The sequence below is a fragment of the Chelonia mydas genome, chromosome 1, assembly GCF_015237465.2.
Source record: "Chelonia mydas isolate rCheMyd1 chromosome 1, rCheMyd1.pri.v2, whole genome shotgun sequence".
NCBI lineage: Eukaryota > Metazoa > Chordata > Testudines > Cheloniidae > Chelonia > Chelonia mydas.
In genome coordinates, this window is record NC_057849.1 from 255900004 (window position 1) to 255926533 (window position 26530).

General features: G+C 46.9%; 1 protein-coding gene across 3 annotated transcripts in view; it reads right to left on the bottom strand.

Moving 5' to 3' along the window:
* PDGFB (platelet derived growth factor subunit B) overlaps positions 1-17267 on the bottom strand; it is a 29946-nt gene extending 12679 nt beyond the window's left edge. Inside the window, exons 1-2 of one of the 3 annotated variants that reach the window (XM_037881931.2) lie at positions 17105-17267; positions 11067-11990 (exon numbers count right to left, since the gene is read on the bottom strand). In XM_037881931.2, coding sequence (XP_037737859.1) covers positions 11067-11156 — 90 coding nt within the window. In that variant the 5' untranslated portion in view covers positions 11157-11990; positions 17105-17267. Of the gene's footprint in view, positions 1-11066; positions 12166-17104 lie in introns of all 3 variants that reach the window. The other 2 variants (XM_027831247.3, XM_043543616.1) reach the window with 2 other exon arrangements.
* Between the last annotated feature and the right edge of the window lie 9263 nt (positions 17268-26530).

The window sequence follows — 26530 nt, forward strand, 5'->3', positions numbered from 1 at the left end:
GTGGTGAGGGAGGGCCAAGGCCCATCTCAGCGCCCCCTCCTCCCCCACCCCACCCCACACACACACCAGGAAGAGGCTGGTGCTGCCTCCGAGCCTCGGGCAGGTGCAGAGGGAATCCAGGACAAATGCTGTCACAGAGTCATTCAACCCACAACCGAGACTTGAACTCTGCATTTCGGGACTGAAATTCGGGACAGGTGGTCACCCTAGTTGGAACCAGTGACCTAGAAGTGAAAGGCTCTGTATTCCTCCTGTATGGTACTATTTATGTATCACACACACTGGAGTTTATATTAGAAAACTGATTGTTTGTGAGTCCAAGTATTTGTAACTTGAGATTAGAATTGATTTTTAATGTTTTCACCTGTCAAGAAATGCATCTGTGGTTGAATGTTGCACTGTACAGATGACTCTGGTCCTTCCTGATACTTAATACATGTAGGAAATTAGACTTTATTTTAAACTCTGGCACTTGCTGAGGTCAGCAGGGAGGTGCTACACAACTGCACAACTTTGGTGGAATTAGTGGGAAGAGGAGAGATGCGACCTTGCTAGCTAGGGAGGAGGAGGAGAGAAAACTGGAGGAGCATTTATGGATCAATGCTGTGCAGAGGAATTGCAAAAGCAGGCCCCCTCACTGGGGACCGGATGACAGGAATTAGCTCCACTCCCTGATCATAGAAGAAATTTTAGGTGCCAAGTTTTTCGTGTCGGAGATGCTATCAGTTTGACTAAAGCATGTCACCACACCCAGGCTGTAGGCCTCATTATTCTCTACCTGTATCTCTGAAGCAGCTCTGGGAGTGGGGACTGCATGCCTGGGCTGTGAAGTTTCTTACTTTCTTCCCCGTCACAAAGCCAAGTCTGAGAGGGACCTATGAGAGACTATGCCCGGGTTGTGAGGCTTGTTATGCTCTCCCCACCTCTCTGAGTTGGTTCTGTGTGAGGGGAATGCTCACCTAAGCTGTCCTAGCATCCCCATGTCACAGAGCCAGGGCAGGAAGTTCTGTGAGTAGGAAACTTCACACGCAGGTTACAGACGGACCCTTAGAAGCTAAGAAGGGAAGGCACACAGTGCGCGAATTACCAGCAAACACATCCACCTGATCCTGTGGTATGGCTTGGAGAAGGGTGGAATAGCAGCAGGGGGGTGGAGTCTCCCCAGGGGCCAACCAGAGCAGCCAGGGATTTTCCTGCAACTCCGAGGGGGGGGTGGGGGGGGCGGGGGGGGTGGGGGGGTGGAATTAGTCTGGTGCAAGTTAATGATCTCCTTTTAACTCTGCGGTAGATCAAAGAAGTCTCTTGTCTTGATGGAGTCCTGGCTGGCTGTCAAGTGCCTGAGGCCTGGCCTTGGGCCGCTGCAAGGCCTTGGAATTCCTACCCCGGTGATTTTGTTCCTCTCTCTGCTCCCACCCCGAGTTCCTTGCTTCCCTACGTTCTGTACTTGCATGCACAGCCGTCACGCTAGAGACATGCAGGCAGACACACACAGACAGACGCATACACACTTCTATGATTGTTTAACATTGTCACATGATTTTGGTGCTCATGAAAGCAAGGGATGTACAGCGCTGGGCAGGTACTGGGCAAGCCAGTGGGGTCTCTTCAGTGGTGGCTTTGCCTGCCCTGTGTTGAGTCAGAACAGTGTGATCTTCATGTGCTGGTAAGTTCTAAGCACGTCTCTATTATGTGTCAGATTTTCCTCCCTACTTTCAGATGTCAGCAGCCTTGGCTGATGCAAACGAATCCACGTGCAGCTCTGCTAATGTTCTACGTCTAGCTCAGTCCTGTCCTACAGTCCCCTCTGGTATTCCAGTCTGAGACCCCCTCACAGCTCTGCCCATGCCCCTCAGTCCTGACCAGGAGCCCGTATCTATTTCAGTCCTTGGCCCTCTGCTATGGCGAGATTTGAACCCCAAGATGCCAAGGGTGAAACCCAAATGCTTTAACTCACTGTGACTCTCTCCCTCCCCTACACTTGTAGACATGTACACTGAGCAGGGCAATCTAGCATGGAGCCAACCCGTGTTGGGGTGGGGAGGGAAGAGGGAGTGCTGCAGAGGCCAGTTCACTGCTCTGGGGTTAGAAATATGAATGCCGGGCTGTTTGGAAAAGTCAGGTTAGATTCCGGGTCCTATTCCCTGAGCCATCAGGAGCTGGGAGTGCTGAAAAGTGTTGTGATCAGTCTCTGCAAGGGCAGTGAATGGAGCATGCACTGCCATTCTGCAGTGATCCCTACGGCTAGTCATGGGTTCCAACGGAATCTAGCTCATTCCTCCTCATTTAACAGCACAGTAAATGCATGGCCCCGAGGAAGCAAAGATTGTGAAACTGAGAGGGAGGGGTTGAGAAAGACCCTTGGGGCTTGGAGAAAGAAACTGAGGACACTCCCAGGGTGAGGATTCCTCCCCTCCTTTTTAGGCTGTGATTCTGCACATCCGGGTAGTGCCACATAAATGCCACACGAGAGAGGATGGAAGGGGAGACCCTCTGATTTGGGGGAGGAAAATGCAGAAAGGCGTTGAGCTCTCTGCTCTTCTCCCTGGGAAAGGGAGTAGGTTATGAAACTCCCGAGCCACCTCACTGCTGATCAGAGCAGAGGGATCACAGTGCCAGGGATGGGGTGATAGCCGCTGTGTCATTCTACCATGGTGGGTGCATGAAGGATGAAGAGCGCAAGGTACAAAAAGAAGAAGTTTCTCTTTACCTCAAACTCAGATTGGGGATGGTGAGGGGAGACACTGTGACATTCCTCAGCGTGGAGTAAGACGGGCGAGTCCCAGCAGAGCCTGGCAAGAGACTCATTCTGACTTAACCCCAGGGGCTGTTGGTTCCTTGGTTGGGCAGATACATTTAACCCTTCCAGTGCCACGCCCAGCCATGGATAACCTCTCAGGAATCCTTCCACCCGTCTCCCAGGGACCAGTTCTGCTCTCTCACAAGTCAGGGAAAACCCCTTCATCTCTCCCAGAATCCATTCCATGTGGGCACAGAAATATAGTTTAGGGTCTGCTCCCTAAAACATCCCATTCAATCTTTGCTAACTTGATTCCAGTGACACAGTCTCGCCCGCTGTATTCTAACCATCTACTAATACCAGTCTCACCCACCCATCCCCTGACATGAAGAGGAGGCATACAGTCCCCAGCCCCAAGCAACAGCAGCCTCTGGGCAACATAATGGAAGTATTTGCCCAACAGCACAACGTGTATAAATAGTGTCGGAAATACCATAAGAGACAGAGTCATTCTCTCCCGGCCCACACATCAGCTGATGAGGAGAGATAGACCCACATCGATCACCTTGTCATTTCCACGGGCTTACCCCAGACATTTGACCCATCCTGAAATTCACTGCCATGGTTGCACCATTTCACTCCTGCAAGAGCCTCACTTGTGCAGGACAGTATAAGAGGCCTATGCCTTCACACCATGAAGATGTAAATTAGAGATGGGCCAAAACTAGGACTGTTTAACAGCCCCACCCCATTCTTTGTGAGATGGACTTCAAAATGTGCAGGCCCAGCCAATGGAAATTTACAAAAACCAAAGCCACGCCTGGTTTAGCCCATCTCTCTATAGGTTGCAAGGCAATTATTCTGACCCACAGGGAAAATGCAAATAGGTTAGCATCCTTGCTTCCCAACTGGCAAATACCTTCCCACTTCCACACTCCCCTTGGAAGTGCTCCCAGGCCTTAAAGATGGGTGTGATTGGAGAAGTGGAGGGACCAAAAGGACTCCACCTTCCAGCTCAGATCTGTCCGAATCAGATGCAAACCCAGTGTTTCTAGTGACCCTCCCCCAGACATTGTTGAGAAAGATGTGAGTTCAGGATCAAGTAATTCCTCCCTTTATAGGCAGTGAGGAATCATCATGCATGCTGCTCTTACAGTGCCTGCTATTAAGCAGTCAGTTAGGAGTTTCAGGAGCTTCTGCAGGTTGGTGGAGAGGGGGAGAGTGACATGTGAATGTGGGTTTGGGTAGGGAAACTCCACCAGGGTGCTGAATGGAGTCAGGGGTGTGTCCTCTCAGGCAGGCGCCATCTTCAGCCTGGTGAGGGAGGTGAGAAATGCCATCACAGTCCCTCCAAAAAAACCCTACTGCCGGGGGCCAGCATTCCTGAGTTCTGACATCACCGGACAGTGTTAAAGCAGTGCCCAAACAGTGTGTGTGTCGCCGCACACGCACGTGTCAGTGCGCATGTGCACGAATACACCTCTCACAAGGCATAGAAATGGGCACATTTCTTTTTTCCCCTCCCTGCCAACATAGATGATGTTTCATGGTTAGTGCGCGAGGCGGAAGTTACTCCCCTGCTCAAACAAACACAACCACTGGGCAGCCCACAGCACCAACTGCTTCCCTTTTGTGGTCTGGGTAAGAGAAGAGAGAGCCACGAGGAGTAAAGGATACATCATACTCTGCTTTACGTCCATCGCCTCTGCTGTGCCCACACAGGACAGACCAAAATGAGGAAAAGAGAGAGAGAAGTGATGCAAAGCAGGAGGCGATGTTTTGGGGAGGAGCATTCCTGTCTCCTGCCCCTGTCCCAAGCCAGGATTCAACCCATTTGTTTGTCATCTTCCCACTGGGTACACTTCCCACTGGGTACACTGGGTGCAGTTGCAGTTATGTGGGGAATATTAGGGGTCTTTTGTCCCCCTCACTCCTTTGTGGAGTCAGATACTGAGAAATGACAGTGCAGAGGCCTGAGGATCAGGGAGAGTCCCTTCCCCTCGACCACATCTTCCCTGGCAGGAAAAACAGCTCCAGGGTTGGAATGGAAAAGAGAGCTTGGTTTCCATTTGGGAAAATACAAAAGCTGCCCTCATCACATGTGTTCAATGGATCAAACTTGTCACCCGATCCCAGTTCCCATGGCATGTTTTCTCCTAAGCAGTCTACACGTATGGGGTGGGTGGGGGATAGGTGAGGGGGTAATTGCATGGTGCATGTATGTGTGGGTGTATGTATGCTCCAGGAATAAGATGACATGTTTGCACTAGGGTGTCTCTATGGTGCACGGATGGGTCTCTCTAATCTAATTTAATAGAACCAGCAAGATGTGCACATGCCTTAACTTGTTGTGTCAGGTCTGAATTCACTCTGTAGGCTTCTCAGGGCAGGGTCTGTGCCTTTACTTGTTTCTGCAAAGTGCCTTGCATACTTTGGGGGAGCTCAGAGATATAACAATAATGTATGTATGATGCGTGCATGTATGTATTTAAATGCAGATTTGCATAGGTGTGTATTTGTATGATACATGCTTTGTTGGGGAGGGACTTGCATAGAGGACAGGGTGTTTAATGTATCCATGGATGTGTGTCTTTGCATGAGGCTGTGCGGGAGGGGGAGGCACAATTTGGAGGGCTTATTAGTTCCCAAGGCATTCTAGCACAGTGTCTTTTCAACCAAGACAGCTTCGGCAGGTCTCTACTTCCCTTAGAGTTGCCCGTTGATTCCAGTTCAGAGTTTTTGTGAGTTCAGACAGAGGAGAAAAGAACTACTGTTTGCTCATCCCCAGCCCAAAGATGCAGCCTCTTTGTGATTTTCCAGGGAAATGGGGGTTCTCCTGACTCTAATGCTCCATTTTCACTGATAAAATATGTCTCCTTTCTTTCCCATTCCCATTCCTGTCAGGCAGCGCTGTAGAGAAAGATGTTGCTGAGTGATCTGAGCATATAACTTCTATTCTTTACTTTGACCACCTGTAGCCTTAGGTAGATCATTTAGGCCAAAAATTTCAAGCCAGGGTTCCTGAAGTTAGGCACCTGAAATCTTACATAAAATGAGGTATGGATTTCAGAGGTGTAGCACACCCACATTGATGCCTCTGGTTGTTGTGGCTGAATATCAGGCCACTTCTAGTTAAGTGTCCAAATGGGTGCTTAATTTTGAGCATCCAAGAGTCTGTCCTTTAATCATTCCATGCCTCAGTTTCCCTTCTCTAAAATGAGGAACATAAGAACGACCATACCGGGTCAGACCAAAGGTCCATCTATCCCAGTGGCTGCTGCCTGATGCTTCAGAGGAAATGAACAGAACAGAGCAATTTATCAAGTGATCCATCCTGTTGTCCAGTCCCAGCATCTGGCAGTTAGAGGTTTAAAGACACCGAGAGCATGGAGTTGCATTCCTGATGATCTTGGCTAATAGCCATTGATGGACCTATCCTCCCTGAATTTATCTAATTCTTTTTTGAACCCAATTATAGTTTTGGCCTTCACAGCATCCCCGGCAATGAGTTCCACAGGTTGACTGTGCTTTGTGTGAAGTAGTACTTCCTTTTGTTTGTTTAAACCTGCTACCTATTAATTTCATTATGTGACCCCCTGGTTCTTGCATTATGTGAAGAGGTAAATAACACTTCCTTGTTCACTTTCTCCCAACCGTTCATGATTTTATAGACCTCTATCATATTCCCCCTTAGTAATCTGTTTTTTATGATGAACAGTTGAAGTCTTTTTAATCTCTCCTTATATGGAAGCTGTTCCACAACCCTAATAATTTTTGTTGCCCTTCTCTGTACTTTCCCCAATTCTAATATATCTTTTTGAGATGGGGTGACCAGAGGGGCGCACAGTATTCAAAGTGTGGACATACCAGGGTTTGAAATAGGGGCATTATGATACTTTCTGTCTTATTATCTATCCCTTTCCGAATGGTTCCTAACATTGTTAGCTTTTTTGACTGCTGCTGCACATTGAGTGGATGTTTTCAGAGAACTATCCACAATGACTCCAAGATCTCTTTCTTGGGTGTTAATAGCTAATTTAGACCGCAGCATTTCTATGTATAGTTGGGATTAGGTTTTCCAATGTGCATTACTTTTTGTTGCCCAGTCACACAGTTTTGTGAGAACTCTTTGTAACACTTTGCAGTCTGCTTTGGACTTAACTATCTTAAGTAATTTTGTATCATCTGCAAATTTCACCACCTCACTGTTTACCTCTTTTTTCAGATCATTTATGAATATGTTGAACAGCACTGGTCCCAGTACAGATCCTTGGGGAACCCCCGCTATACCTCTCTACTGTGAAAACTGACCATTTATTCCTACCTTTTGTTTCCTATCTTTTAAACCAGTTATTGATCCATGAGAGACCTTCCCCTCTTATCTGATGACTGCCTACTTTGCTTAAGAGCCTTTGGTGAGGGACCTTATCAAAGGCTTTCTGAAAGTCCAAGTACTATATCCACTGGATCACTCTTCACGTTTTTTAATCCCCTCAAAGAATTCTAGTAGATTGGTGAGGCATGATTTCCCTGTTACAAAAGCTAAGTTGACTCTTCCCCAGCATATTGTGTTCATATATGCATCTGATAATTCTGTATCTTACTATAGTTTTGACCAGTTTGCCTGGACCTGAAATTAGGTTTATAGACCTGTAATTGCCAGGATCCCCTCTGGAGCCTTTTTAAAAATTGGTGAGATCTTAGATACCAGTCATCTGGTACAGAGGCCAATTTAAGGGCATGGCTACACTTGCAGATGTAGAGCGCTGTGGGTTAAACCCGCCTTCATAGAGTGCAGTAGGGAAAGCGCTGCAGTCTGTCCACACTGACAGCGCACTGGCGTGGCCACATTTGCGGCACTTGCAGCGGTATTGGGAGTGGTGCATTATGGGCAGCTAACCCAGCACGCAAGTGACTGCAACATGCTTTTCAAATGGGGGAGGGGAAGCGTGACAGGGAGTGTGTTGTGTGTATGTGGGGGAAGAGAGAGTGCGTTTTTGGGGTGCTGAGAGTGTGTCAGCATGCTTTCTTCTCCCTTCCCCGCCTCTCTCTCACTCACTCAAAGCAAACAGTAAATGTTTGCTTTTTCTCAGAGCTGATAAGCAGCCAGCTTCTCCCACAGGGAGCTTTCAGTGGGCATTTCCGCATTCCTGCAGCCGATTTCACAACAATGACAAGAGTGGCCACTTGACTTAAGGGGATTGTGGGACGTTTCCGGAGCTCAATCAGAGCACAGTAATGCAACACCTCGTCCACACTGGCACTGCGGCGCTCCAGCGGCGGCGCAGCAAACGTTATTCCACTCGCCAAGGTGGAGTATCAGCGGCGCTGTAGCCACGGAGTGAGAGCACTCTCCGTTCCTTGCCAGTGTGGACGGGGAGTGAGCTAGGGCGCCCAGGGCTGCTTTATTGAGCTGTAACTTGCAAGTGTAGCCAAGCCCGAAGCAATAGGTTACTACATACCACAGTTAGTAGCTCTGCAATTTCATATTTTAGTTCCTTCAGAATTCTTGGGTGAATACCATCTGGTCTTGGTGATCTATTAGTGTTTAATTTATCAGCTTGTTCCAAAACCTCCTCTATTTACACCTCAAACTGGGGCCATTCCTCAGATTGGTACCTAAAAAAATGGCTCAGGTGTGGGAATCTCTCTCGCGTTCTCTGCAGGGAAGACTGATGCAAAGAATTCATTTAGCCGCTCTGCAATGACCTGGTCTTCTTTGAGTGTTCCTTTAGCACCTCTGTCATCTAGGGGCCCCACTGATGGTTTGGCCGGCTTCCCGCTTCTGGTGCACTTTAAAAAAAACTGCTCTTAGTTTCTGTGCCTTTGGCTAGTTACTCTTCAAATTCTTTCTTGCCGGCCTAGGGTTCCACGCTTGACTTGACAGCGTTAATGTTCCTTTCTGTTTTTCTCAGGGGGATTTGACTTTAACTGGTGTCTTTTTGTCTCTTAACTGCCTCTGTTGTTTAGTCATGGTTGCATTGTCTTGGTCCTCTTACTGTTGTTGTTTTAAACTGCACTTACGGTACCGGACAGAGGGGCTATGAGGCTTAATTGGTTAAGGCTTGCCCAGTTCTTTAAAAAAAATGTAAAATGCTCTCTAGCTGCTAAGTATGATGATGATTACTTTCCCCCAGAGCTGTTCCGGATAAAGCTGTAGCAAGCCCGTGGAGGAGTAACCAGGAGTGTGGGGTTGATTCATCCTCATTAAAAGGAAAGAAATACTGGTGTGGTGGAAACTCCTGCAGTTGGGAGGGCGAGAAGGTGGAGAGAGTTTTGGGCCGAAATCCTGGAATGACCCTGTGCTGTTTTTTTCTCAGGATGATCATCATCGTCACCCGTGGTGAGGAAGCCCTTCCTCCCTCCGCCTGGGTTTTATTTTGGTTTGGCTCCGGGGAATGAGACTGGCACGGTGAGTGACTGCAGCTGTAGAAAGGGTGGGGCCCGAAGTGCACCTGCCCCTCCCCCAAATAGGTGAGGCAAGGGGGGGGGGGGCGTCCTCCGCTGGCACCGCAAGGCAGGAGCGAGCGGAGGTGGGTGAAATCTGCATGACGACTCCCAGGAGCACGGAGAACAAAAGGAGAATTCTTTCCACCAGTTGGTGGTCAAAACAACCTGCCTTGGCTGGGTCCCAGGTCCCAGCTTTCCATCTCGGCTAGGCTCACCTCCGTGTTAACCCTCTCCTGCCTCTCTCCCGCCGCCCTTTTGCTATGTGCAGGGGGCTGGATTTTTTTCATGGCGTGCGTGTTGATCCTTGGCTGCGCCCTGCCCTGAGCGCTCTCTGAATAGCTCTGTGGCAGGGGCACGAGTCCTCCTTACTCGCGGTGCTCCTCTCGCTCCCGGACTCCAGTCTTTGCTGTTGCCAGCTCGCTGCAAGGAGGAGCAAACTCCGCCAGCTTGATTTCTTCAGCCCCCCCCCCCCCCCTTTTTTTTTGGTAATGACTCTCCCCTGCAGCTGTGCATTTCCAGCCAACCTGCCGCAGCTCTCCCGCCCGGCGTCCTGACCCTCTGGAGGTGCACTCTGACTCATCCGGACACACGCCGCGCAGCATGCTGAGGGTCTGGCCCAATTAAGTTACACTGGTGTAAGAGATATCGCAGAGTCCCAAGAGACGGGCACAATGTGTTTGAAGAAACCTCTTGGGGTGGGGGATAAAACCAGGAAAGCAAAAGAGAGGACCTGGGTTCCTTTAAGAACCCTCCCCCCCCCACCCCCCCCGAAATCTCTCTCCAGTCTGCAAATCGTTGCTATTTTCCCTTCCTCTTGGGTGTTTGTTCAGAACTGATAGGAGGATCCCGGCTGCAGCTCCCGGCCCAGAACAGCTGTAGCTGGCAACCAGGGCTAGAATTCAGCTGCAAGAACTCAGGGAGCTCCCCACTTCCACCCAGCCTGACCTCCCAGCGTGAGAGAGACGTAAGTCCTGAACGACACCGGAGCTCTTTCATTCCCTCGGACTCCACCAGCACCGTGAGATGTACCACAAGCGCCTTCTTTAACTGCTGGGAGCTCTCTCATTCTGTCTAGCCCACCCCGCATTGCAACAAGTACCCCAGGCTCCCTCTTGAACTGCCAGACAGGCTCATCCCTGTTTAATTCCAGCAGAACCCATCTTGAAGATCCCCATCTGGAGATCTGAGATGCCACTGGATTACATATTTTCTCTAGGGAGTGGTGGGAGAAGGTGTTCCCCCCCCCTACAAACAGCTAGCCAGCAAGGGCAAGGGCTAGCCATGGTGCGCTGCAGAAAGAGTTGCCTAAATAAGGTTGGTTTGTTTGTTTTAAAAAGCAAAACTAATAAATGCATGAGAGATTGAGAAGCTGCAACTGCTACATTTGGTTGGGATGGGGAGTGCACCCCAGACATGAGTGTAGTTTGAGGGGGGCTGGGGGCTGTTGCCCTCTCCCAAACTGCAAGCCTTGGGCAGGTGCAGAATTTGCTCCCCCTCCCCTGTGTGGCCCCATTGGCCTGACTGGAACTGCCCCCCTCTCACCCCAAATATAGAAGTCAAACTACATCTGTGACTCCAGACTCAAAACTGAATCCTTCTCCCCAACTCCCTTTTACTGTCAGTTCAGCGGCTTAAATGTTGCTTATTCAACTGTATTTATTCTCCCCTTATTCATTTTCTTGCCTTTTAAAAACCAGAATAAAGTATTATTAAAAATAACCTACAAATGTACAACCGTTCCCACAGACACAATGAAACTTGTCAAAGAAACACCTATAAGGAGTTCTGTCTCGCTCTGCTCTGTATACTTTATCCTGGGTCTAAAGTTCACCAGATATTGATTGTTCTCAGTTGTCAAATAAAATGGTTCAACACTCACCTCAGTGCTGATGAGAGGCAGGTACCAGAGAGACATGAAGATCAGTCTGAAATTCATACCGACTCTGAGCCCCAAAAGTTCCAGACACATTGAAGGACAGACTTTAAAAGAAATAATAAATTCCCACGCTTAGGCAAAGAGGTGAGAGAGGCAGTCTCTGCTTACAGTTTCGCTCCAGCCTTGCCTCCTTCACAGAGTGCTCCGCACTTCTTCATTTTCCCTTCCAAGTTAGTTTCTCTAGTCTCCCACAATCATGGAGTGGGGAAGAAAGGGTTAAAAAACAGACACTTTATTTTTTAAAAAGTAATTCTCGGTTACTTGTCGGACCCTTTCTCTGCCTCATCAGCCAGCAGGAATATAGGAGAGGAGTATAAATAAACTAAAAAGGCAGTCCCCCCAAAAATGTATTCATCCAAAGTCTGTTTTCCCCCCTCTCCACAAGAAATCTTTCAGTATTTCCTTTTATTGGATGGTCCACACACTTATCTTTTTCCTTCTTAATTTTTGTTCTTTTTTTTTAAAAAAAAAGAGTCCCCCACAAAAAGGTAAAAATGATTTGCAGTGTTTTCCAAAAAAAAAAAAAACTAGAAAAAGTCTGAAACAAAGTTTTCCTAAATGTTTATACAAAATCAGAAAATAAATCTTCTTTCTTAATTTTTTTTTGTTGTTTTTTTTTTAATGTTTTTCTTCCTCTGGCATATTTTTTAAAAAATAAAAGTTGTTTTAAGTTGAATTTTTGTCTCTTAAATTATTTTCTGGTTTCAGTGTCTTTTCTTTCAGAATGTTGCTGGTAGTTTTGCTGTATGTGAGGTCTGATTGGTTTGGTTTGGTTTTGCAGACAGGTGAGCAAATGTCTTGGCTGGATTCTGTGTGTGTTGAGTCTTGATAAGTCTCAGCGGCGCTGCTGCTGCTGCCTCTTATGCTCTGTTGCAACAAGAAAAAAGGTAAAATCAAGTGGGAGGAGAGAGAGTAGCAGGGAGAGAGCTGGTGGGTCTTTATTTTAGTCTGCAAGAAAGAGAATAAGGTGCCACCCTTTCAGCTGTTCTTTTAAAGGAGACGAGAGAGGGGTGGAGACAGCTAGTAGCAACTCCTTTCTTGGCTGTATATCAAAGACAGAGAAAAAAAATCCAATAAGGCACTGACAGTTCAGTACTCACCAAAATAAAAAAGACCCTCAATAATAAACATAATTTATATTGGTGATGTCCCTACGCTCACATAGACGTGGGGAGAGAAATTCCTTCAGGAATGAGAGAGATAAGGAGAAAGGTATTCCCAGCAGTGCAGTTGAGTTTTTTGGCCCAAGACTAAGACTGTCACAGTTGCAACTCTCAGCATTTTTCCCCCTGCCCTGCCATCCCACTTGCTCTGGAGGGAGATGTCATTTTAATATCTTCAATCTCTTTGTGTGCAGAAGAAAGCCAACAAAATTCAAACATTGTTACAACAGAATTTGTGTTGTTCTTGGCACTAAAAGGAATTTTGCCGCATGATTATCTCCACATGTAATAAACATCCAAAGGGAAATTAAGCAAGGAGGTATTTGCTGGGGGAAGCAAGAGGGTTGGTTAACAGGTGAATTCAAGATAAAGTCATATCGTGACTTCTCGTAAACTCATATGTTCTCTTCACGAACAAAATGACACACTTAACAAAACACACACACACAAATCACACGTGATTTCTCACACACTCACGTACTCTCTCTTTCAAAGACATTACCCACCCATGCTCTCTCCTACACACAAACTGCATGCTCTTTCTCCAACGCTCTCACTCTTGACATATGCACAACCATATGCGTATTCTGTCCGAGTCACGCATTGGGAGATACTCACAGGTGCTCTCTCACACTATAAACACAATTAGACTCCCATAATCACATACTCGTGCATCCTGACAGACACATCCACATGCTCTTCTCTCTCTCGCACACAAACACACTCACACATTTGAAGCGAAGGTGCTTGCTCTTGTGATTTCTCTGGTAGAAAGAGAATTTCAGCTTCAGAGCCCAGGGGTCCCAGGACACTGTATGCAGCAGAGAGAGAGAGAGAGAGAGAGAGATCCTGATGGCACTGTGACAAAGGCAAAGACCCCAGCCATTCTCTCCTCAGCAATGGTCTGAACATAGCGGCAGCTATTAGAACCCCATTCACTGAGGGAAGGGAGGCTGGTTAGGATGCTGGAGTTACTCTTCTAGAAGTGCCCTGTGATCTTTAACTTCTCCATGATCAGCAACCACAAGAGATGGGCAGAAAGGTGTCCAGTGCAATGTCTCCTCTGCAGTGTGAGGCCCTGGACATCACAAGTCCTCCCAGCTTAGCTATTCATACCTAAAGGGCCTGACTTTGAGCTCATATTCTCTGGTGTAAATCAGGAATCTGTGGAGTACCTGACTGCAGAATCAGATTCACTGTATCTATGTCTCCCATAACAACACAGCAATCCCCTCTGCTCCCTACTTCCAAGAGAAATGTAACCTAATGCACAAAAGCATAATATTCACATAGAAAGGCTGGGCAAAGCTAAGTGCCCTGAGTTAGCAAGGTACGTGGGCCGCCTTCATCCTAAACTAGGGAGCAAGAGGCCAGATTCTCTGCTGGTGTAAAGTCACCGGAGCTATGCCAGTTTACACCAGCTGAGGATCCAAGCCAGGGCACACAGGTGCAGGAGGAAAGGCTTGGGATGGAAAGGTGTTGAATCAGACCCAAGCCTAATTCCAGAACTGAAGCATGGGAAGGCAGTGTCTGATACACCCTCTGGCATAGTGCCACCTCTGCAATATTTCACAGAACTTAAAGGAGCTTTCTCTTAGATCTTCCAGTCCCTTTAGTCACACTCCCCACTAACACCATTACTGTTACTGCTCCCTTCATTCTCTAGGCATGGTCCACTGACCATCCGAGCCGGGTTCACATCACATCAGTCATCACACTTATGAACATACAGGGTCAGATCCTCAGCTAGTGCAAATGGGCATACCTGAACTGATTTCAGTAGAGCTACTCTGATTTACATCAGCCAAGATTATGGCCCATAGACCCCACTGGCTGTCTCTACTCAGCGAGGGAGCTGATCAGCACTTTAGGTACATCAGTTAAAGTGAGTGGGGCTAAGGACTAAGCTAGCAGGAAGTGCTGCATCTTTTCTCCGAGACATGAGACATTAGGAAATGTTGTATGACTCTAGGGTCTGCTTTTGGGGGACTGGCTTTTCTATATCCAGCTAAATTACATGTGAGGTCAGATGGAAATAAAGTTATTTATTTTGATGTGGATGATGCGAGGGAATTTTTAGAAGCTCAGCAACAGTGAAAAGCTAATCCCAATTGAATCTTTAAATGACAAGGAAGAGGATGTTTGGAAGTTGACTAATCATCCACCTGTAACCCTGGCTGAAAATAGAACTAAATAATATTCAGATTTGCTTGGATTTCAGAGGCTATTTATTTGTCTTTTCTGTTTTTAACACAGGGACAGATTTTTCTCTTGTGAAAAATCTTAAAGGTACTGGGCCAAATTCAGATTTGGGCAGATGCAACTCCACTGAGCCCAATACCAGTTCATTGGGGCTATACCTGCTTACCCCAGCTCTGAACTTGGCCAGTTCTCTGTTCTCTTTATTTCAGTGCTTTTATGAAATCAAGTTGCTGCTCACCTCATTATTTCCAGAATCGTCACCTTTCTAATGAGGCAATCACACCTTCTATAAGGACTGCTGTGAGACATTCATTGGACTTCAAAGCACTTTTGAGGTGGTGGCAATGTCATTATGTTATGTCACATCATATTGCAGTGGGATGAGGTTTGGATGCAATGGGATGATGCTGAGCCAGAGCGTCATTATATGTCATCATGACTTGATGAGGCAATGTCACAACCTAGTGATGACTGAGCAGATCCCATCAAACAAGCCACAAATATGATGGCCCTACAGGATCCCTCCACGTTCGATAGCCTGGAGTTTTAATAAGGAAGTGTTTTTATTAGAAATTCCCCCCCCCTTTAAACAATGAAAAATTGTGTTCATTGTGCCCCAATCATTTATTTGTTATTGGGAATTGGTTTAACATGCACATAAAAGTCCTGAAACAATGTAGATTCCCTAGCACATAAACAGCTTCTCCCCCATCACCTAAAATGTTGGCAAAAAATTCTCAGCTGGCCACAGATCACACATGCAACATGTGAGTGTTAATAACCCTTTCTGAGGATTTTGTAAGGGTAGGAAACAAAATTGGGTTTCTAGTGGGAAGCAAGACACAGCCTGAATTGTGGACATGTCTCTCAGCTTCTCCATGATGAATTCTATTTAAAATTAATCAACAGAAAAAAAAAAATAGGAGGTCTGAAAGTCAGGGTCTAAAGTGCCTTAGTGTAGCTGAGTTGGATTTCTAGGACTGGAATAGCAGGTGATACTGCAGAGCAGGATTGAGATACATTGGCTGAGTTGTATGGGAGCCCAGAACAGGAAAACAGAGGGTGCTGCTGATGAGGATTAGGGTGGATTAGCAGCAGAGGGTGCTGCAGGGTAGTGCATTGGCAGAACTGTGGGGGGAGGGCAGACCCAAGGGTGGAAGAGCATGAGTGGTATAGGCGAGATTGAGATCCACTAGCAACGCTTGGGTGGGGTCCCCCGGGACAAAAATAGCAGGAGGTAATTTACCATTATTGCAGCCAGATAAATTCATCCCTTGTGTAACTCCATGGACTTCAGTGAAGTCACAGCTAAAGATGAATTCAGGCCACCTAAATCTTGGAGAGGGGTGACTAACATACCCCAGGGGCCAGTTCTGATTTCACATCAGTGGTACTCTGTCGGCTTCAGTGGAGTTACTCCAGGTTTACCCCAGTATAAGTATGATCAGAAAAAGGCCCCAGTTGTGTCACCTACACCACCATTTATCATTTGCCCCAGAACCTTCCATGGGAGTTGCACCCACTTCCTGAAGGTCAAACTTAGCCCTAAAGGAGTCAGAAAGGAGGCAAGGGAAAGAGGGAATGAAGGAAGGAGACAGAGACGGGGTGGGGAGCATTGCTTAGAGAAAGAAAAAGCTACAGTTGTTTAGGGTTTGCATATTCTGTCTTTGTGTTGAACTGGAGAAGGATTACAGGGTCTCTGGGCTCTAATTGCTTTTCAGGTGTTAAATAAAACGCTGGCAGAACAACTACACGGCAGAGAGAGATGCCACCGGGGGAGTTAGTGTTTGGTGTGAGCTGCCAGGACCTCCCAGGGAGTCCCCACTTCTACTGTCACTCACCTGAACCAGGATTTCCTCTGCCCCTCCTGGTGGGCTAGTAAATCTCTCTCACTCTCCTTAAGGGATCCCTGGCAGTGACTGAATGAAAGAAGAGGTCGGGGAAGGGGACACCACAGGCCAGACCCATGGGACCATACACAGTTCTTGATACAGAAGGGTTGGGAAAGGAGCTCTTACAATGGTGACTGGCACTGCTCACCCTCCCACCCCACACATGCACACCTGGAGGGGGTGGGAAATGGGCAACCTCTTCGTCCCTCAGTGGATGTGTGAATGAGAGAGAGAGAGAGATACAAAGAGAGGATAAGATAAAGCAGAGTGGGAGGATTGATTTATACCTCAAACCTACCTGTGTGCATGTATTTTTATGTGTGTGTGAGAGAGAGAATGCACCTCTCCCAGTATATATGTCCCCTGCTCTCCCCCCCAAGTTTAGGGCAAAGGGTAGCCATCTCCTTACTCTGGCAACATTTTACGATGTGTATGTGTCTCCTCCCAACCCCACTCCCCATCTCTTTCCTGTTTTGATGGAAGGAAAAAATGTTCAGCTTTCCTTCTTTATTTTTCCAGACTGGTGACTAGCATTGGAAAGGAATTTCTCTCCCCCCCATATAATAAATAATAATAATATATATATATGACATACATCAGAGCTCATCCTGTTGTTTTTGGATATTAATATATTGCTTTTGTTTCCTAATTGGGTGGGGCTCATTCTCCCCCCTCCCCCGGACAGCCATCCCACCCTCCGTTCCCCTTCCCCCCCGCCACTCACCATCCTCATGTCCTTCGTCCATCCAGCAGCAGCGGCAGAGAAAAGGAAGCCTGCTGAAAAAGAACAAGGGTAAAAATAGCCCCGGCAGTTACTCAGCTCCTGAGAACATGATAACATGACTCATGATGTGAAGTAAAAATGAGGAGCGAAAAACAAAAGTGATCATCTCTTCTCTCCTCTGCCTCCTCCCCTCCCCCCTCCCCCCGCGGCATTATTATTTTTCATGACTAAAGAGAGAACCAAATATCAATTGTGTCCCTTTTATGCCAGTGGAGATGCCTGGTTAACAGTACTGGAGTCTGAGGGCCAAAGTCATCTATGGTGTAACTCCAGTGAAGCCACTCAAGTTACGCCTGAGATGAATGTGACCCAGAGGGTGAGTTCCTGCTCTCATTCAGATTTTACACCGACGTAACTAACTCCACTGACATCAGTTCTGGTTTATACCTGTGTGAGGGAGGTTGGAATCTATCCCTCCAGGCCTGATCTTGTTTGCGTCCATTTCCATCTGCAGTAACTCCATTGACTCCAAAGGAGCTAGGGTCAAATCTTGATCCCATTTAAAATAACGAAAGAAGCTCCCTGTGACTTTACTGGGACCAGGACTTGGCCCTGCCTTCTGCTTTACAGCGGTGTAGCTGAGCTCAGGATGCCACCCTGAAGTCCTGTTTACCAGCCGCAGAACTGACAGTTCTAGCTGTGCCCATGGACTGTTCCCTGCCTGTGTGGCTCAAACCCACTCTCAAGGAAACACCTCTAGCACAGAGAGGGCAGTGGGTTAATTTCCACAGCCCACTCAATGCTTGGCCCCTCTGCTGAGACTGCCAACAAGAGGCCCAGTTAGCATCAGCTGGGTTGGCGTTGGTTTTGTGCCTGTTGCCCTCTGTTCACACAGAATGCTTTACTCTGACTGAGTTTTGTACCCTCTGCTTCCTTCCCCAGCCTGAAGAAGAGCTCTGTGTAGCTTGAAAGCTTGTACCTTCTGCCAACAGAAGTATCCTGTCATAGATATTACCTCACTTTCCTTGTCTCTCTCATATCCTGGGACCAACCGGGCTACAACAATGCTGCAAACAACATAAATTCTGAACACACATAACCTGGACTGAGATCCCCAAGGGTAAAGTGTGTGATATAGCAGGATATGGCACAATGCAGGATAGAGGGGGCACTTGATATCTTGCAGGGTATGCAACGAGGAGGGAGTTTAAAAATAGACTCGGAGCTGAAATGCAGGAAAGAGAGAGCTGGTTATATTGAGAGATTGGTATATGTGTCCTACATACCTATGGTCTGATTCTCCAGTGTCTTGCACTTTGTATAATTATTTGCACCCATGCAAAGTGGGTGTAGAATTCTACCAGATCAGATTTCTCCACTCACTTGCACCAGGCAAAGTGCAAGGCATTGGAGAAGCAGGCCCACAGTGAACAGGGATCTCACCAGCATGATACTATCAGATCTTTTACCTCAGGAGCACAATAAGGGGGAAGAATGTCAATGAAATAGCAAGCTTTACACAGCAGCATATCTGGGGCTGCACCCAGTGTCCATTCCAGGGACACAGGAATCCAGCTCAGGTTCTTCCCCTCCCCGCAGGGGCTGCACCCAGAGTCCCTTCTAGGATGAATATATTATTTTCGTTACAATTCTGTCCCACTCTTAGGAGCTGGAATAAATGGGCAGCCCCAGATTTCTCTCCCCTCCTCCCCGGCCACCTCCACTCTGGTTACTTTCACACACCATTCCGCATATGTTCCTAAATTGAATCCCCGCCTGCTCTTATCCCCTGCCCCCAGAAGATAACAATAATCCGCACCCCCCCACACACACACCCCTACAACAGATTCTGTCTGGTATGAGTCACTGTTCAAGGACAAAGTACAGAAGTGTTCCAGGTCCAAACCTCCCCCCTGCAACAGTTACCCTAATACCCTGTGACAGCATCACTAATACAAAGCCTCCCACCTATCCAACCCAGGACTCTTTGACTAACAAAACCCCCAGAAAGCACATTTGACTGGCATAATATGCCCCTCCTCCACCCCTGGTGTGCCCAGACAAAGTGGCATCTCTTAGGACAAAGCTTTTTCAATAGATTGCCTGCCCTCTGCCCTCTCTCAAACAATGAGAAATCAAGGAATATTGTCCTCAGCTGAATAAAAAGATCTAAATATAGAGTGTCTGATGTATTCTTGGTTTCCTGCCCATGACTCCCCTCCCGTCCCCTCCTCCCCCGCCTCCCTCCTCGCTCACTTTTGCTAATCTCACACATCAGTACAGAAGGTTTCAGACTGGGTGGGTGAGATCACCACAAAGACCCCATTTCCCCAGTGATGAGACAGAGGGGATTTCCAAGGTTGATTCTGTCTCCTCCTGATTCCGTGGCAGGAGGTGGGGGCAAATGTCAGGAGCCACCGCTATTGGCCATCAGGAGGTACATAGCTCTGTTAGGTATGTATGGGAGAGAGAGCTCCTTTCTCTTCACTGTTCCCATTTCCTCCTCCACTCACTACTGTTCTGGTCCTGGGCCACCTCCACAGCTCTGCCAGGGTTCCTCACCCTGCGTGCAGCACTCTCTTGTACTCCAGTCCCCAGCGCCCCTACAGCTCTGCGTGCTTACCTGCAGCAACCCCTGCTATTCTAAGTCTAGCAGCCCTATACTTAGCTCCACTCACAGCACATCGGTTTTCGTTCCCCCACTCCCCCTAGTCTCCTAGAAAAGAAGTGGCTGATATGAGAAGAACAATGCAGTATCTCAGAACAAGCGAGCAAGTGGTCGCAGAGGAACTGGGGTGGGGTACCAAGTGATTTGCTGCCCATGTTTTAACCAGAGACTCCCCCCAACATTTTCTCCTTTAGCTGGTGATAACCAGGGTGTATGTCAGTGTCTGGCGGATCTCTCCATTTGTTTTCCTATTTAAACAAAAATGCTTTCCCATAACCACCACCAAGGGGGCGCCAACACCTCTTTGCAAACAAGCTTGTCTGAAGAGCACCTGCAGGAAATGTTAATATTTGGTTCTGAAAAAATAGAGGGAGCGCATTGATAGTACATCTTGGTGTCATTTGATGCAGGGGGTGCAGGAGAATCAGCTCTATCCTTCCTAAGAGATGTTTTTGAACATACCTGATACTTGGAGCAGTTTGGGGCATGCCAGTGCATTTGTTCTGCAGAAGTATTTGTGTAAGCTCCTGGGACAAAGTCCAGCTCTGGCAGTGGCAGCAGTATCCAGGGAGAGGGAGAGCTCTATCAAATGCAGGGCGATCTCTTCAAACTCCCCCTTTGCTTTGGCCAAATTTAACAAGAGCCCCCTCTGGCATATCGCTGGTTTCTGTCCCCTTCTCCAATTTCGTTTCTAGTGTGGTAAGCAGGTGGAGAATGGCTTTGAATCCAGCCAGACCCTCCTACACCTCACACTCTTTCTGTGGCTGCGTGATTTGGCAGGGGGTGTTCTTGTTTTTTCTTTTTGCCAAGAATCTGGGGGCAGGCTCTTCGGAATGTTGCTTTCGTTTGCCAAGGCTGGTGTGCCAAATGCAGCAGAGGCACTGGGGGAAAGCACTGGATCCCCACAAGGAGCAGCGGAAGAGGACGGTAGCAACTATAGTCTGAGTCACGGGGGGAAAGAACCTAACTGGGTTGTGCAGGGGGTTGGGAATGATAAATGGGATATGGGGGACTGGATGCTTAGCGGATCAGAGTGGGAACCTGGAGCCTTTTATTCCTAGGTTATGAGTTCAATTCCCATCCCAGGCTGGGAGGACTGGATGACTCAGGGAATCAGAGATAGGGAATGGAAATGTTCACCTCTGAGTCTCCAAATCTGTGCGGGGCTGCCATAAGGCATCAGATCACTGAGTGTACGGAGGAGGGGGGAAACTAGCAATAAGGGCTACCAGAAACAAAGCCTCCTAAAATAAGTTAAATTGACACCATTAGCTGTTTGCATGGCAGGACATCCCCAATTCTCTAGTGTGTAGGACCCACCATCTCACACCAATAGGGTGCACCATCTGGGCTGCAGATATCCACTCATTGAGAAGCCAGAGAGGAGAGAGATTTGAAAGCCAAGACACACCTGAGCAACAAACAGTTGGATTAGCTAACTTTTCCCAACCTCATCTACCTCTCCCTAGAAGGAGAGAGAGACAGAGAGAGAGAGAGAGAGGCTGCCTCCACCCCAGCAGCCTATGCCAAGTAATATTTATTTTTAAATTCACAAACAATGACCTAGCAGCTGCTCTAAGACTGGCTTTTCTATAACTGGGTGGAAATTATATATATATAAATTAGCTCATTTGAGCTAAATTTCCCTTCCCACCATTCAACATTAAGGACAGATGCCAAAATTACCCCAATCCCTTTTCCCCATCAGCAACCAGCAATTAGGAGATTTCAGAGGTCCAATTTTCCCATTCCTTCACCTTGTTCTCTCCCCTCCTCTTTATTTGCATAATGTATATTTGGTTGCCAATTTAAAACACTATTATTTATTATTATACGTAGAGTGCCCGTGTGCTTGGCAATTCACAGGCAAAATGAAAAGACAAGGGGCCAAGTGCTGTTATAATTGAAGCCTATGGTAAATATCATGTTGTTTTCAATTGAGCCAGTCAAAATTTGCAGGGGGGGAAAAAATCACACACAAAAATTTAAATTCTTTTTGCAAAAGTTTTGAATTAAAAAAAAAAATCAACCATTCTATTTGCTAGTAAAAGGCAGCCACAAACTTTCACAACAAAATCTCCAAAAAGTTTGCCAAGAATTTTCAACCAGATCAAGCCTTCACCAGGACTGGAATTTGGCACTCAGTCCCTTTCTTGAGTAGCTAACAGACAATTTCCAGAGACTAGAGCTTCCCTGCATCCTGGATCAAATGCATCTCTCATGTAACTCTGATGACATCACCAAGTGTGATTGTGGCTCAGGACCATTCAGGGTATATCTATGCTACTAAGAAAAACCCACGACAGTGAGTCAGTCTCAGGGCCTGGATCAGTTGCCTTGAGCTCATGGGACATGGGCTTCAGGGCTAAAACCAGCAGTCTAGATGTCCCCACATGGTCCAAGCCTGGGCTCTGAGACCTTCCTCCCTCGTTGGGTTTCAAAGCCCAGGCTCCATCCCGAGCAGGAACATCTACACTGCTATTTATAGCCCTGCAGCCCAAGCCCCGTGAGCTGGAGTCAATTGACACAGGGCCACAGCTTTTTACTTTGCCTTGTAGACATACCCATGGCTACCTAAAAGGAGTAGATTGCTTGTGGGATACATCCTGTATTATTGATGGTTCGATTAAGATTGGTAAATAAAAGGATCTGCGATTGCAATGTCTTTTGCTTTTGCTTTTTTTTTTTCATTGTGATGACGCCTTAGAAGCATTAGCTTGCTTTTCCTAGCGCATTATTTTAAATTCTAAGCGAACTAGATGTGGGTGAAAAGTGCCAGACTGACCGTCCTGGGCCCTAAGGATGGGATTTTCAAAAGTGACTAAAGGAACACGAGTCCCTTTGTCTTTCACTGGCTCTTCTGTTCCTAGATTACTTCGGCACTTTTGAAAATCCTGCCTTCCAGCTCCGTGTGTATCCCAAAAGAATTACAGCACAGGCGGCAGCAGTAGAGAAAGCTTGTCACGTTTTACCTCCCCTATGACCAGGAGGGACCACCTGTAAGTGACAGACGTGAGAGGAAGAAAGGCATCAGAACAACCTTTTTGCCCTTCTTCCTTTGTCTTCCTTCCTGGTGTCTGAGTCTCACTGGACTGGACATGTTTTCTACCAGAAAATAATGATCGTTCTTCATACACTCATTTACTTTTGGAGTCTGAACTTCACTCCAAGGTCAAGGGTTCCCTGCAGCATTGCCCCAGTCTCATTGGGGGTGTGTGTGTGTGTGTGCTGGAGGTGGTGTGGTAGTTTGGGAATTGTTTGATTACCTTGTTTATCTTCTCCAATGTTTGGTAGCCACAATAGAAGGTCAAGTTATACGTAAAGCCCTAGCTCCTGCCTCAGCTATGGGGCAAGTGTGAATAGGTTACACTTATCTCAAGAAAACACAGTTCCAGTCACAGCAAGACCCCTGAACGCTGTTGTCAACCTGTCCAGCCTTCCTTTCTCCTTCACCCCCACTTGAGTCTCTCTTAGGTCATTCTGCCCTGCGGGAGCACCAGCCACACTGTCAAAGCTATTGGAATGTCAGCAATGCCAGCAGGACAAATAACTTTCCAGTGACAACAGGCCCCCCTCCTTCACTTCTGCTACTCTCACTGAGTGTGGGACCTGCCACTCAGGGACTGTGGTTAGGTTTGGTTCCAAAATGCCCTGAGCAAAATTCCTCTTCCACCCCCCAGGTAGCTTCTTGGCACAAGGTCTGTTGAGTGGCTAGTCAGGTGGTGTGGTGTGGGTGTGTGTGCGCACACATGCACACCAATGATTGTTTATGTCTGTCTGTCTGTCTGTGACTGAGTCTGTCTTTCTGTTTTCATGCGTGTTAGTAAGCATGTGTGTATCCCTACATATATGTGTCTATGTCTTTATATGGGTCCACACATGAATGCAAGTGAGTCTGTGTACATGTGTGCGTGATCATATAAGCATATCTGTGTGCATGTGGGATTCTAGAGACAAGATGGGTAAAGTAATATCTTTTAATGGACCAACTTCTGGTGGGGAGAGAGACAAGCTCTTGAGCTTACACAGAGCTCTTCATCAGGTCTGGAAAAAGGACTGAGAGATTCCAGACATAGGCATGTCTAAGTGTATGAATATATATATGCATGTGTATGTGTCTGCATGTACAGTGTGTGTGTCTATGCATATATATATGTGTATGTGTCTCTATACATATGTATCTGAGTTCATGTATGTTTCTTCATGTAGCATATACATAGCTGCGTGTGCACCAGTGGACAGTTTTGCTGCTAATCTTGTCCTCAGGGAATTGATTCTTCACAAGTCACTGAGTCACATGGTCCTCTTCTTTCCAGCTCAGAGCTGGGAAACTAAAAGCGTAATCATTTTTCTTCTTCTTCTGCACATGAATTGAAAGGAGAGACATTAAAAGAAGCAAAAGCTTTACAGGTAACCTCCTGCCTTTCCTCATCTTTGGCTCAGGTCCCAACACAAATTCCTACATTGGAGAATGGACAGCTTTCTGTTGTAACCAGCTGTCAGCCAAGCTCCTGGATAAAACTTCCCCTATTTCCCACCAGACAGACTAAGTTCTGTGTATCTCTTCTTCGCTGTAAGGGAAGGATCAGACCCAAGGTCATGTGTGGGAGCATGAACTATAGTGCATGTAAGGAGAGGGTATGGTGATAAAGGATCTTTGAACCTCACCAAGGTGTGAGCACACATGCATGTGCATGCTCTCTTTCTCACATACACGCACAAGTGTGCATGCACACACACACACACACACACACACACACACACTCTCTCTCTCTCACACACACACATTTCCTGGGCCATTGGGAAGGGACAGGAGGTTTGCGTCACAGGTATTTCTCTTACCCAGCATGTAGCAATGGACCCCTCAGGGATAGAGCAGATAAGAGTCAGGGCAATGACTTGTTAATCAGTGACAGGTTTTGCACATTACATCAAAAATGCATTCTCAGCATTCCAAGGCTTTGTGACCTCAGACTGTCCATGCTTTATGGTTCACTAAAGTTCTGTGGGGTGGTCTCTCTGTCTGTCTCTGTGTCTCTCTCTGGAGAAGCCCTCGCATTCTGGAGGGAGGTTTTTCCTTCTCTCTAAGCAAAGAAAAAAAAAATTTAGAGGCGTTGTGACCCTAGGATTAACCATGACAATTGAAGATGTTTTAAAACATGACTGTCTTTGTCCACAGTAAGGGCAAAAGCATGTTTAATGCTGTGTTAGTTAATATGTGCTAGTTAACACATTTTCCAACACAATGCATTTTCTCAGTATAGACAAGTTCTGAGATCCCTGCATGACCCTATGAGTCTCAGGAAACATCTAGGTCCTACCACCGCTCTTTCACCCTGAGGACTGAAGAGAATTACTGATCTAAAGAAAAAACAACAAGGAGTCCTTGTGGCACCTTAGAGATTAACACATTTATTTGGGCATAAGCTTTCGTGGGCTAAAACCCACTTCACCAGATGCATGGAGTGGAACATACAGTAGGCAGGTATAAATACATAGCACATGAAAAGATGGGAGTTGCCTTACCAAGTGGGGGGTCAGTGCTAACGAGCCAATTCAATTAAGGTGGAAGTGGCCTATTCTCAACAGTTGACAGTTGGCTTCCACCTTAATTGAATTGGCTCTTTAACACTGACCCCCCACTTGGTAAGGCAACTCCCATCTTTTCATGTGCTATGTATTTATACCTGCCTACTGTATTTTCCACTCCATGCATCTGGTGAAGTGGGTTTTAGCCCACGAAAGCTTATGCCCAAATAAATGTGTTAGTCTCTAAGGTGCCACAAGGACTCCTTGTTGTTTTTGCTGATACAGACTAACATGGCTACCACTCTGAAACCTGATCTAAAGAACTACATCAATGCCATTTACTTGTTTTGCTGATTGTCTTTTTGAGCTCAGGGTGTTCACCTTGGCTTTCAATGGGATGGGAGTTTCTTTCCCTCTGCCTGTTGTCTTTTCACAAGTATTCTAAAGGAGCAGGTTTCATCAGAAGCATTAAAAAGTGGCACCTTAACACCCCCTTCCTCTGCGAAGCATCTAAAACCTGAAACTCTGCTGGCACCATTCTCCATGGGCATTGCATTTCAAGAGACTGGAGATGGGATACAGAATCGTTCATCTCTGCATTTCTAATCCTGACTAAGTTTGGTCATAATCAAATGGGAGTTAGAGGCTGGGCTGTAGCGATGGATTGGAGGCACAAAGTTCTTTCCCCAAAGGTGGGGCAAGTCAGAGCTGTGATTTGGGCTCATCCCATTATAGAAATGAGCCCGGATGAAAAGTTTAGATCCCAAAATTCAGGAGTGTTCAGATTTGGGGAGATTTATTTAGACTGTGCTATAATGAAATGATCCTGTGGTCTCATTCTAAGATCAGTAAAAATAATAATAATTTATATAGCACTTTCCATCTTCAAAATTCTGTACATAGATTGACTAACTCATCTTCACCAGATTAGGTAGGGATGTATTATTATCCCCATTTTATACACAGAGGAACAAAGGTCTAAAGTGACACAGATTTAATGTCAGAACCTAGATTATAAGTCAGGGGTTTCTGCCTCCTAGTGCCATGTTCCGACAGCTCATCTCTGCTGCCCCCCTCATTCCAAGTAAGCCAGATGTCTGCGTAAAAGAAAAATACTGTCACAGTCGCCAAGCACTAATTTGCTGCTTGTTGGCAGTCTCGGTAAAGGGATCAAGGACTCAGTGAGCCATGGAGACTGAACTCCCTGGTGAACTCTAGAGGTGGTCCCT